The 12,616-nt window shown below is 44.8% G+C and overlaps 1 protein-coding gene across 2 annotated transcripts in view; it reads left to right on the top strand.

Annotated features, from left to right (window-relative positions):
• The window catches only part of dyrk1b (dual-specificity tyrosine-(Y)-phosphorylation regulated kinase 1B), a 79,103-nt gene extending 66,696 nt beyond the window's left edge, over positions 1-12,407 (top strand). For both annotated transcript variants that reach the window (XM_083760389.1, XM_083760388.1), the window contains exons 4-13: positions 440-628; positions 1,130-1,277; positions 2,501-2,650; positions 3,550-3,686; positions 5,119-5,265; positions 5,719-5,859; positions 6,291-6,411; positions 7,655-7,837; positions 8,626-8,729; positions 10,457-12,407. In XM_083760389.1, the coding sequence (XP_083616515.1) occupies positions 440-628; positions 1,130-1,277; positions 2,501-2,650; positions 3,550-3,686; positions 5,119-5,265; positions 5,719-5,859; positions 6,291-6,411; positions 7,655-7,837; positions 8,626-8,729; positions 10,457-10,975 (1,839 nt within the window). In that variant the 3' untranslated portion in view covers positions 10,976-12,407. The remainder of the gene's footprint in view (positions 1-439; positions 629-1,129; positions 1,278-2,500; positions 2,651-3,549; positions 3,687-5,118; positions 5,266-5,718; positions 5,860-6,290; positions 6,412-7,654; positions 7,838-8,625; positions 8,730-10,456) is intronic.
• The last annotated feature ends 209 nt before the right edge of the window (positions 12,408-12,616 follow it).

The raw sequence follows: 12,616 nt of genomic DNA, 5'->3' as shown, positions 1-12,616 counted from the left end.
GCCTCTTTCTCTACCAGGTGTATTATATTACTAAATATAATAAGGACATGAGCCTCTTTCTCTACCAGGTGTATTATACTAAATATAATAATGACATGAGCCTCTTTCTCCACCAGGTGTATCATACTAAATATAACGACATGAGCCTCTTTCTCTACCAGGTGTATCATACTAAATATAACGACATGAGCCTCTTTCTCTACCAGGTGTATCATACTAAATATAAGACATGAGCCTCTTTCTCTACCAGGTGTATCATACTAAATATAACGACATGAGCCTCTTTCTCTACCAGGTGTATTATATTACTAAATATAATAAGGACATGAGCCTCTTTCTCTACCAGGTGTATTATACTAAATATAATAATGACATGAGCCTCTTTCTCTACCAGGTGTATCATACTAAATATAACGACATGAGCCTCTTTCTCCACCAGGTGTATTATACTAAGAAGAAGCGGCGGGCGCAGCAGGTTCCTCCAGAGGACAGCAGTACCAAGAAGGAGAGGAAGGTTTACAACGATGGATACGATGATGACAACTACGACTACATCGTCAAGAACGGAGAGAAGTGGCTGGACCGCTACGAGATCGACTCTCTGATCGGAAAGGGCTCATTCGGACAGGTGGGCAGAGAGAGAGAGAGAGAGAGAGACACAGAGAGACAGACAGAGACGGAGGAGAGAAGTAGGAGGGTGCAGAGGTGCGGGAGGGAAGAAAGAGGACAATGGAGATTAAGTGAAAATGAAATGGTAGAAGAAAGTGTGAACTGTGTGGGACAGACGGCGCCATTATCCACTTCAGTCCTATATACTTCGCTGTACGACAAGCTAGTAGGAGGCATTATGAGCTTCTCGATACCCCTTTGTCACTATTTTCAAAAAGGTTGATAGTTTTTATATTTTTTAAATGTTGCAGCATGGCCAAAATGGAGGCACCAGGGTAAAAGGTTTTAACTCGATAGGTTTGCATTGAAGGCTCGGCATCAACAGTCAGACGGTTTTAAGTTACATTCAATAAATATGATAAGATCTCCATATTGTTCACTGGCTAAAAGGACACCTGGTGGCTCAACGTGAGGTAAGGGGGCGAGTGTTGTGACCTTTTGACATGCGTTTTACCTGCAGGTGGTGAAGGCCTACGACCATCATGAACAGGAATGGGTGGCCATTAAGATCATCAAGAACAAGAAGGCCTTTCTGAACCAGGCGCAGATCGAACTACGACTGCTGGAACTCATGAACAAGCACGACACAGAGATGAAATATTATATAGGTGAGAAACACGCACACACACACACACACACACACACACACACACAGCAAGTGCGGTGTAAGTGAAGCTTCATTCTGACCCGGGTTCTCTCCTCTTATAGCTCATTGCTAATATAGACCATCGACCTACTTCTGCTCAAGAGCATTTTGATATGACACATGGCTGTAGTGGGGATCAAACCCGACACCTTTTTTATATTGCAGAATGGAAGTTAAACTATTTAAAACGTGTCTATACACCCCTAATAATAATGATTATAATAATACACTATTAGCCCTGCATGCATGGCAGGGTATTGTAATGGGTAATATATGTGAGTCAATCTCTCTTTGACCAAAATAACTCGACAATGAACACGTGGAGTTTTTTTGTGGGAGACACTTTGGGAGACACTTTGTGGGAATGACCAGTATGCCTCCCCAAAGTGTTAATTCTCTTCAGAGGTGAAAAGGTCAAAGGCACAATGAATGAGAACGAATGGACAAAATAATTGAATTGTACACACTGTCCCGAAGACATTATTAACTTTTTAGTCCAAAAGGTCAGAAGCCAAGGTCACACATTTACATAATAACTGAGGTTTTGGTGAGATTCAAGTTAATGCAACATGTGAGTATTTGCCAATACCTAGTCCAAATCCAATATTCATATTTATCGTAGATTATTTTTTATCACTAATATCACCAAAGCATATTATTTTAAAACCGGGCATGCTCCTTGTGTCATTGTAAGTAAGATGCTGTATTTCAAGCTGTTTGTTTTATCTATGGAATACCAGATCGATGACACTCTAAACTGGTTATGGTTGCCGATGATAGGAATGTTTCATTATGATAGCCTTTACTGACCGAATATACAAAGGAATTAAATGTGTCAATTAAAATATGCCATACTCATGATCCAGACCCTTTGGATCCTTGGATCAGGACATCCCTATGGCTGGAGTTAAAATTGCATTGAGACAACCATATATCCTAACCCTGCCCTATTTGGACATTTTTTGTTTTTGAAAACCCTTTCCTATAATGACATTCCTAATGCCAGGTTGAAAGGGTTTAATTGGAGTCAGATGTACGCTGGGCTTGCGGGACACTCGCCTGTCTCTTACTCACGTCCTCCTCTCTCTCTCTCTCCATCTCTCTCATCTCTCTCTCTCTCTGTCTCTCTCTCTCTCTCTCTCTGTCTCTCTCTCTCTCTCTCGCTCTCTCTCTCTCTCTCTCTAGTCCACCTGAAGCGTCACTTTATGTTCAGGAACCACCTGTGTTTGGTGTTTGAGTTGTTGAGTTACAACCTGTACGATCTGCTGAGGAACACCAACTTCAGAGGGGTCTCCCTCAACCTAACCAGGAAATTTGCACAGCAGCTCTGCACAGGTAAGCAGCAGCAGCACACTGCTCCTACGCCGACAGCCGCCATACTCCCCTCTATACTCGGTGCGCGCCTGTTCCCTCTTCACCGAATGTCTTTGCCAAAAACATAGCCACATTTACAAGGTCACAACGATGAGTGAGCTTGTAGCTTGTTGTATCGTCTTATTTTGCCTAACGTTTCCCCCAGAATTCAAGTTGGTTACGCCCGACGTATACTTTGCCGTACAACGTTGTTATTTTCGGCACCATCCTGCAGTGCGGAGGACGCCAGATTTGGAATGACCAATTTGCCCCAGAAAGTTGCAGTGAAAACTGAGCAGAGGCCCTTTCCGGTGACTTGTAACAAGTTCGGCCATACAATGAGCCTCGATTCAGACATGAGCTACATTCCAAGCCAAGCAATACAAGGCCCAATGCACAGATCATGGAGAAGTGACAGTAAAATAACAGGGTAGGATCTGTGAGAAGAGGTACAAGGATTTGTTTGTTTATTCAGAGGTTGGAGCGCCATCTCCTGGACAGACTTTGACTGACGACAATTAAAATGTCCTTTATAGTCCAATCCCAAGTCTCACTTTCAGGAATCTTGACTACATGAGTTTACAGCGCAGTATTGTGCTAGTGTATGAACTGTTATGTTAGTCGTTTCAATAAAACAGTGCAAAAAGTTAACATCACTTAGGGAATTCTGTTGGAATGTGAAACTGTTTGTGTTAAAGTATGAAGAAAATAAATGTTTGTGTTCAGATGTTTACATGGAAGTGTTAAAAAATGTGTTAAACGTTTAATGTTTAGAGTTTGTAGAAATTGGCTATTGGTCCAGTACCGGTTCAGATGCCATGATGTATTAATAATAATACTTATAAAATGGTAATAATAATCGTATTGGTTTCTGCCCACAGCATTATTATTCCTGGCCACTCCAGAGCTGTCAATAATCCACTGCGATCTGAAACCAGAGAACATCTTACTGTGTAACCCTAAAAGATCTGCCATCAAAATAGTTGACTTTGGGTCATCCTGTCAGCTGGGACAGAGGGTGAGCAACACACACACACACACACCCACACACACACAAACCCCCCCCCACACACACACACACACCGCATGCATGTGCTGCACACAGAATACAAACATTTTGTGCACGCCATATACGCCAACACACTGCTTAGTACAAATTGATGTGACGCACTGTCTTCCCTGTGCACACGCACACATTCACACACCTGTGTGTGCGTGTGCTTGTGCCAAACAATATTCTCATTCTGAATTTAAACTTTCAGGCCACAGCACCTCACTGTGGCCAACAGCTTACATTGCAGCAATGTTGACTCACTCCAGGATGAATTCACGCTTTCACTCTACAGTCGTCAGTCAATATAATCTATCTTTTAAGTTCATTCTATGATATTATTTAATAGTTCATATTGGTAATTAAAACATTGTATGTGTGTACAGTAGGACTGCACGATATTACATGCAATTATTACATTGTTGAATACTGATATGCCTCGCAACAATCGAAGTATACCATTTTATTTATTTATTTTTTGCCTTGCCTTGCCTTTATTTGGATCGTACAGTCGAGTACAGTAGTGGAGTACAGTAGATGTTACTGGAAACGGGAGAATGCCACTGAAGTACACACTGTATCCTTAGGTTTGCTGCTAAGAACCCAGCCAATGATAAATAAATGGATTACTATATATATATATTTCCATTCTACAACAGCATGGTTTCACTGGAAACATTCCTGACCACAGCTGCTATTGATCATGAAGCCAGAACCCTTTCACAATACAGTTTCTCACTGCTCCCCTTAAATCAATGTCCTCTATTCTAAACAAATTTCTAGATATTGTGCAGCCATAGTGTATAGTACAGTATATATCTGTGCATGCATGCACACACAGACACACACGCATTCAAGGTCCCAGTAATCATGTAATGCTCCTTAGCCGTCCTGCATGCTAAAGATAGCAGATGTACAAAGCTCACAAGGTGTCGCATCACGGTGTGGTGTGAGCTTGTGGATCTGCTATTTTGGGAAAGGCGGCAACACCACCGGCACACATTGGTGTGTTATTGTGTTTAATTGTCACCACGTCAATAAAGACTCACTTAACATGTTTTATGACTCATGTTTGGTTGGTTCTGTCGTCGCTGCTGTGTTTAACTGCTCTCCATTTAGGAGTCACATTTGGGAAGCAGTTTGAAATCACACTTTAAAAGCCGTGGTATGAATCACTGTTTCTCAACGTTGGGTTTCGGGGACCACCGGGACCCTTACAGGTGTTTTTAACTCTGAACAAATGGAACCAAATGGACTCTTTACTTCAATTTGCACACGTTTAATGAACACTGAGGATTTTACAGTGGAGAGATACAAATAAAACCATATCTCATGTGTACTTGAAATTAACAAGGTTAAAAATGAAGGCTCTCTCTCTCTCTCTCTCTCTCACACACAGATCTACCAGTACATCCAGAGCAGGTTCTATCGTTCTCCTGAGGTTCTGTTGGGCATGCCGTATGACCTGGCCATCGACATGTGGTCACTGGGTTGTATCCTGGTGGAGATGCACACTGGAGAGCCCCTCTTCAGTGGGTCCAATGAGGTACCCACTACCCACACCGTACACACACACACACTCCCACACACAGCATGGGTCCATACAAACCAGTTAGTGCCGTGAGACAGTGTGGGAATCTGTTGTGTGGAAACCTCGTTCCCGTACGTCCATAACTGTTACTTATCGGGATTAAAATTCATAAGCATCAAAAGTAGCCGATAGATCTGCAAGCTCTAAAGCAAGTTTCGAGCTTGTAGATCTGTAGATTGTTTTGTTTGTTTGTTTGATATGTATGATCAAGTAGTTAATTTACGAATGAACACACAGTTAAAATAGCGGTTTCTGCCCGACAACAAAGATATTATCATAATAAATTATTAAGAAAGTAGAATTATCTGGTGCGCTATTAAACTTCCTTGTCTTTCCGTGTGTGTGTGTGTGTGTGTGTGTGTGTGTGTATGCGTGTTCGTGTGTGTGTGTGTGTGTGCGTGCGTGCAGGTGGACCAGATGAATAAGATCGTAGAGGTTCTGGGCGTTCCTCCGAGTCACATGTTGGACGCTGCTCCTAAAGCCAGGAAGTATTTTGACAAGTTGTCAGACGGGCTGTGGACGGTGAAGAAGAACAAGGACGTTAAGAAGGTACCTTCACCTCAACAACAACACACACACACACACACACACACACACACACACACACACACACAATCATGTGGAGACTCCCCTGGGGTGGTGAGAATTAACTGCAGTAGATCTGCATAACTAGCGTCTAATAAAAAATCACACACTCTCTCTCTCTCTCTCTCTCTCATTAGCAGGCAACAGTGCAGCACTATCACTCTCTCTGTTTCTGGCACAACAGCGCCCCTACTGGTACTAATAGTCATACTGGTGCTCATTAACCAACACATAGGCACATAGGTGAACACGGACATTGCTGTTCCTTGGAAAAAGGTGACCCTCAACAGGAAGTCGAGACAACTTAATACGTTATCAATCATCTATTAACATTAAGTGTGTGTGTGTGTGTGTGTGTGTGTGTGTGTGTGTGTGTGTGTGTGTGTGTGTGGCAGGAGTACAAGCCCCCAGCCACGCGGCGTCTCCATGAGATCCTGGGGGTGGAGACAGGGGGGCCAGGGGGGAGGCGGGCAGGTGAAGCAGGCCACGCCCCCTGTGACTATCTGAAGTTCAAAGGTAAGTTGTACGGAATTAGTGACAATTGTTTGGGGGGGGTTTTCTCCCCAATTTAGTCGTTAACGGTTATGCCAATTATTTCCTCCCCCCACACATTTGTGTTGTCACTGCTGTTGCTTCCCACTGACCAAGGACTGTCTAAAGAGGACGAGACACGAAGACCGTACGGGCGACGCCATGTTTGTCGTCCTCTTTAGACAGTCCTTGCCACTGACTCGCCTGCCAGTGAGGAGCCCCCACCGGGAGGACGTAGGGCCTTCGTCCTACTCCTCCCGCCAAACACTCCCCGGTGGGACGCACACGCAGATTAGACACACCAACAGACCGACATGCAGAAACAACGGGCGGACATGCGATGTGCTGCATGTCAAACTGGGGGGGGGGGTCCTTGAAATTAAACTGGTTGAGAATCACTGCTAGAGCCGTAAAGATCTTCTCTTATGGGTGTCCCTGCCATATCTCTTCAAATAGGGGTCCTTGACATGAAAAGGTTTGGGAAACGCTGCATTAGACGACATTGGGTGCCTCACTGGAAATGGCCCATGTGACGCCATGTGAGCTTGTAGATCTGCTGTATCTAGTGAACAACACCGTTGTACGAGGGTATAAGTCACAACACTTTGAATCCCAGCATCGATTGATTTAATGGAGGGAACTTTGGCCAAATATAGCAGATCTATGCCACATTTTCTAAAATAGCAGATCTACAACCTCGTAGGTCTTTGAATATGGTATATATTCTTTCAGAGCCAACATTTTTAACTCATCTTTGCTTCTGAACATATTTTCAGATGGGGGTCCTTGACATGAAAAAAGTTGAGCACCACTGACATAGAAACATTTTTTCAGAAAACTGTTGGAAGACTTTTTTTTTTATCGACCTGAGGTCTAAATCATAGAGTAATAAAAGGATACAGACCGAACCGGAGCGTTAGCCCCGCCCCCCGCTATTCATTTCGATGGAAGTTGCTCAGTGGCGTTTTGAAGCACCCGGAAGAATGCCGGAAGTACAATTATAACTCAATGGCTCGAGTGAGCGGAAGTTAAGCCCGGACCTCAAATTTTCCTGGGTTGACGCAACGTTACGCACATGACGTCATGAACGTCCGTCCACCTCCATGAACGTGCTGCAGTTCCACTTTTCACCAGTAGGTAGTGGCAGCGTCAACGTTGGATAGCCTTACTGGGGGGCTTGCTCTAAAATCTAAATGCATTAACATGAGTGTGTCTTTTGTGTGTCCAGACCTGATCCTGCGCATGCTGGACTACGACCCCAAGAGCCGCATCACGCCCTTCTATGCTCTGCAGCACAACTTCTTTAAAAAGACAACCGATGAAGGAACCAACACCAGTTCATCCACATCCACCTCTCCTGCCATGGACCACTCCCACTCCACGTCCACCACCAGCTCTGTGTCCAGCTCTGGTACATACACACACACACACACACACACACCATACTTTTTTACGCTTTTATTATTTTTCCCCAACATAAAAGAGCCATTTCTCTTGTGAGGACCAGTATTTTCCTCACAATGTCTATTTCTCAGATTGTATCATAATATACAAGTATAGTAGCACTCTCTCTCTCTATCTCTCTCTCTCTCTCTCTCTCTCTCTCTCTCTCAGTTCAGCAGCCAGTTCTCTCTCCTCCTCTACAGTTAAACAACAGTTACCATGGCAACAGCTACAGCAGCAGCTAGTCACCCTGGCAACAGCTGACTAGGAGCGGTCGCTGTGGTAACACAGTATGTAGTGTAGGGTAGAGTAATCTTGTCAGCTCGCCGCCAGCGGTGGGAAAAGTATCAATACTGCAATATAGAAATGCGCTGTTACAAGTAAATAACCGGAAAAAGTACATTTATAGGCATCAAAATGAAGGTAAAGTACCTAAAGTAAAAGTACTCATTATGCAGAATGTCCCATTTCATGTTTTGAAATGTATAAGAAATCATTTGAAAACGGCAGATCTACAAGATCACAATGCGTCGCGATGCAGTGGTTCATGTTAATGATTGATAAGAGACACTACAGATACAATTATTTATTTATTGCTACAAGACGAACTTGTTTTGTACAGTATAATATCGTCGGTGGCGCGCTACGAGCTTGTAGGTCTGCTATTTTTGAATAGCCTACAAAGATGCCTGAAAATATACAAGAAGTCGGGAGTTATTGAGTTTTTTTCATCGTTTCATCATTTCTTTCTTCCAGGTGGTTCCAGCGGTTCTTCCAACGACAACCGAAACTACCGCTACAGTAACCGATACTACAACTCTGCTGTCACACACTCAGACTACGACATGACCAGCCCTCAGGTTAGAAACACACAAACTTTACCTGACCTCTTAGCTCACCGACGGCTCTATACCCGTTCCATTACAAGACCCGAGTGAACCGTGTCGCATGTACCAGTAGGGACATGTTTCACGGGTTCTGGGTTTTGTTTTCATACACCACTGGTCCTCAAAGCGCGGTTGAGGGGGTTCCAAACGGACCCTTACAGGTCTGTAACTCTGAGAGTGTATGAGTCATACGCTACAGCTCGGCTTTAGGCTGCAGGCGTTTATCCGACATACCAAAGGTCCGACATGCGCAAAATACCCGTTGCTCCCGACATGCGTTGCGTCCGAGACATGCATTGCGTCTGCATGCGGTTAGGGTTATCTATTTTAGTATTTTTGTTTTTTTGTTTGTTTATTTTTTGTTGTTGTTTTATAGTATGTAAATATATATATCACAAGTTCTGGAAGGTTTCAGGAAGGTGTTGGGTTACTGTTCGCAACAAAAATGTCCTGAGGACTTGTTTACACATTGTGTAATAATTTTAGTCCAAGTGTTACTGTACTACCGAGCTGTTTGTGCATATTTGACTAATGAAGTCAAATCAATCAATAAATGCCACAAACACACATGACCTGACCTCAGGTCACTATAACGCACACTGTGATATAATCGTGACTGTCGGAGGAAACCTTGAACGTCCAAAACCATTACTTTTGTGGAAATATACAGTACCTGTAGATCCTTGTTTTCCAATGGATCAGATTCAAACTTTTCATTGGTTCAATATTGATTAGACAGGCGTTGCCACTTTCATAGTTTTTCAGAAAATAGCCAAGCGTCTGTTTAAGCTACTTTTAAGGCATTCATTACAATAAAACTATTATTTCAAAGAGTTTAAATATGGCGACATGTCATCTCGTCGCCATATTTGTGTCATCTCTGTTGTGTAAATCAATGCTTGCAGTGCCACATGTCAGCATGTCATTTCCACTGCTAGAAGAAGCAGTGTCTTTACTAGGCCTAATATGTACGGTACATGTGCAGTCACTTTGAAAAACGGCAACAAACGATAATTGTGTAGCACCATTACATTATAATAGTCAAAGAAAGTATTTTGGTGATTTCAAATTCAAGGTTAAACGGCACACCCTTTAATGACCCTAACCTCAGATTGTATTTGGTTTGTTGAACTTCTATTCAATTTGGTTCTGCAAGCAAATGTCTGTATGCTCACTGCTGTGACTTGAGGTATACATGTCCATTTGCCAGCTTACAAATGAAAGGAAATGGCATAAACCAACCGATGGCGTAACTGCAAACAATCGCGTGGCAGGCGGCGGTTTACAGACGGGCTTTGGAAATTCCGACTAGTTGAGTAGGCGAGCCTCGCGGCCCCGCTACGGCGACTGAGGCCAAACATAGCGCTCCATTTGGGTTGAACGACGAGTATGCTGGGATCGTCAGACCACAATATGAGCATTCCTCAAGTCCAGTGGTTCTCAAAGTGGTGTCCAGGGACCCCCAGTGGTCCCCAGCTAAATGACTTGATAGTTCATTTTGATAGATGGGGTCTGTAACTGTGAGCGTACAAATGGAACCAAATTGGTCGGTCCCTTTTGGTTCCATTTGTAAGGAAGGGAAAGGGTCATGCCAAACTAGGAGTCCTTGAAATGAATGTTTGAGAACCACCGTTCAAGTCAAGGTGGCTCTCTCTCTCTCCTTCCTCACTAAACACTCACATTCCTCTGTCCACCCCCAGGCTCCCTCTCAGCAGCAGATGAGGTTGTGGACGGGCGGAGAGGGTGGAGGTGGTGGTCAGGACCCAGCATACACCCAGCTGCTGCTCCACAAGCCGGCCGCCTCCCAGCAGCACCAGCGACACTTCCTGGACGCACCCCACCACCCCCACCCCGTCTACAGTCACCACGGCAACGGCGGGCGGGGCCTGCGGCAGAGTGGGCAGACCGGCGTCGGAGGGGGCGGGCCCCAGCAGGGAACATCCCCCCAGATGAGTGACAGCATGGATGTGGGCGTGTCCCTGGGGCTGCACCACCTGGGGGGTGCGGTGTCTTCCATGGAGGCCTCGCAGTTCGGCTCCGCCTCCCTGCCCCTGGCTCTGCCAATCGGACTGTCGGCCTTCCGGACTCGGACGGCCCCCGGCGCCCCGGGGCCGCAAGCCCCGCCCCCCGAGGACTATTACCCCGCCTCCAACAACAACAACCCGGCGGGGGGCGGCAGGGGGAGGCCGGACTCAGACGAAGGGGCGGCCAACTCTTGATAAACCCTGAACCACGCCCTAAAGCCATACGACTTTAACAACGACAACTACTACAGCATACACACCACCTACGCGCGCGCACACACACACACACACACAACACGAGTTGGAACAGACATATAGCCCACACACACAGCCAGAGTTCAGAGACTTGAAGAGGTGAACTTTGAGCTGAAGGAGACGGTTTTTTCTGCATGAGAGGAGGAAGAAGAGGAGGACGAAGAGGAAGGAGGAGGCGAGGGAGGGGAGGGGGGGGGTCTCCTTTTTATCCTTTTTCATTGAGTTAGTTTTTTTTTCTTTCTTTGAAGGCAGAGGGAGAGGGGGAGGGGCGTGTGACTGTAATTTGAACAGAACAATTCAAGACAAGTTTGTTTTTATTAATATTATTGTTATTATATTATTATTACTGTTGTTTAATATTATTATTTGATTTGTTTTATTTTTTTGTGGTTTGAGGAGTTGTGTGTTGTACTTGGTTGTTTGTTCACGCCTTGAGAGGAGGAGAGGAGAGGAGAGAGAGGAGGAGGGAGGGAAGGGCTGTGAAGGACAGATTGTGATGAAAGGAGAGAGAGAGAGATGTTTTTAAATTCAGCCAGTAATGGAGTTATTTGGGAGTTTGGACTGAAAATTATTTAATTTATTCACACACACACACACACACACACACACACATTCTACCATCCTGTTCCTTTGACGGCTATTTATAGCTTTGACTTCTGCGGGGACAAGATGTACAGCTACACACACTCACACACACATGTTCTGTTACATAGTGGTTTAATGTACTGAGCCTTTTGGGGGACTAGCAGTCAGAGTGGCAGCTAGCCACGGCTAACATACACACACACACACACACACACACACACACACACACACACACACACTGGAAAGGCAGGAATTATTGGAAGGAAAAACCAAAACACTTCTCTGCTCTTGTTGTCTCCTTATCTCCCTCTGCTCTCTCTCTGTCTGTCTCTCTCTCTCCCTCCCCCCCCCCCCTCCCCACTCTCTCTCTCTCTCTCTCTCTCTCTGAAACAGGACTGAGGTTTGGATTCAGTCCACTTCCCTCTGTCTCTCGATTTTATTGTTTTTTATTTTATTTTATTTCTCCCTCCCCTCCTTCCCTGTTCAGGAGCACGAAGAGAGGGAAGGATGAAGGAGGTGCAGGGGTGTGGTGTGTGTGTGTGGTGGTGGGGGGGGGGGGGGGGTGAAGGGACGTGACGGGACACTCTTAAGCCCTCCTGCCCCCCCCCCCCCCCCCCCTCTCTCTCTCTCTCGAAGGGTCCTCTTCATCCTTCTCGCCTCTGCTGTTCTCCAGATATCTCCTCCTCTCTGCGCTGCTAATCACCATGACAACTGGTCCGGATTGCTGCTAAAGAAACCAACACAGATCAATAAAGAGATAAATAAAAAAAACAAAAAATAAAAAAAACAAATAAAAAAAACAAAACAAAAACCCAGAAATGAGAACTTTTTAACCCTCCTGCTTCAGAGAAAAAGGATCAAGTTAAGACCCACTGCATCTCCATGTATTTATTACTATTTAACAAGAAAAAGAAAAAAAACAAACTGAAAAATGACCCTCTTTTTTCTGCTCTACTTTGTTCGGTTGCCTTCTCTCAGCAGGTGAGCTCCGATTGG

The sequence above is a fragment of the Protomyctophum parallelum genome (assembly GCF_964188405.1).
Source record: "Protomyctophum parallelum genome assembly, chromosome: 3".
Lineage (NCBI taxonomy): Eukaryota > Metazoa > Chordata > Actinopteri > Myctophiformes > Myctophidae > Protomyctophum > Protomyctophum parallelum.
This window is presented reverse-complemented; position numbering and strand designations above follow the sequence as displayed.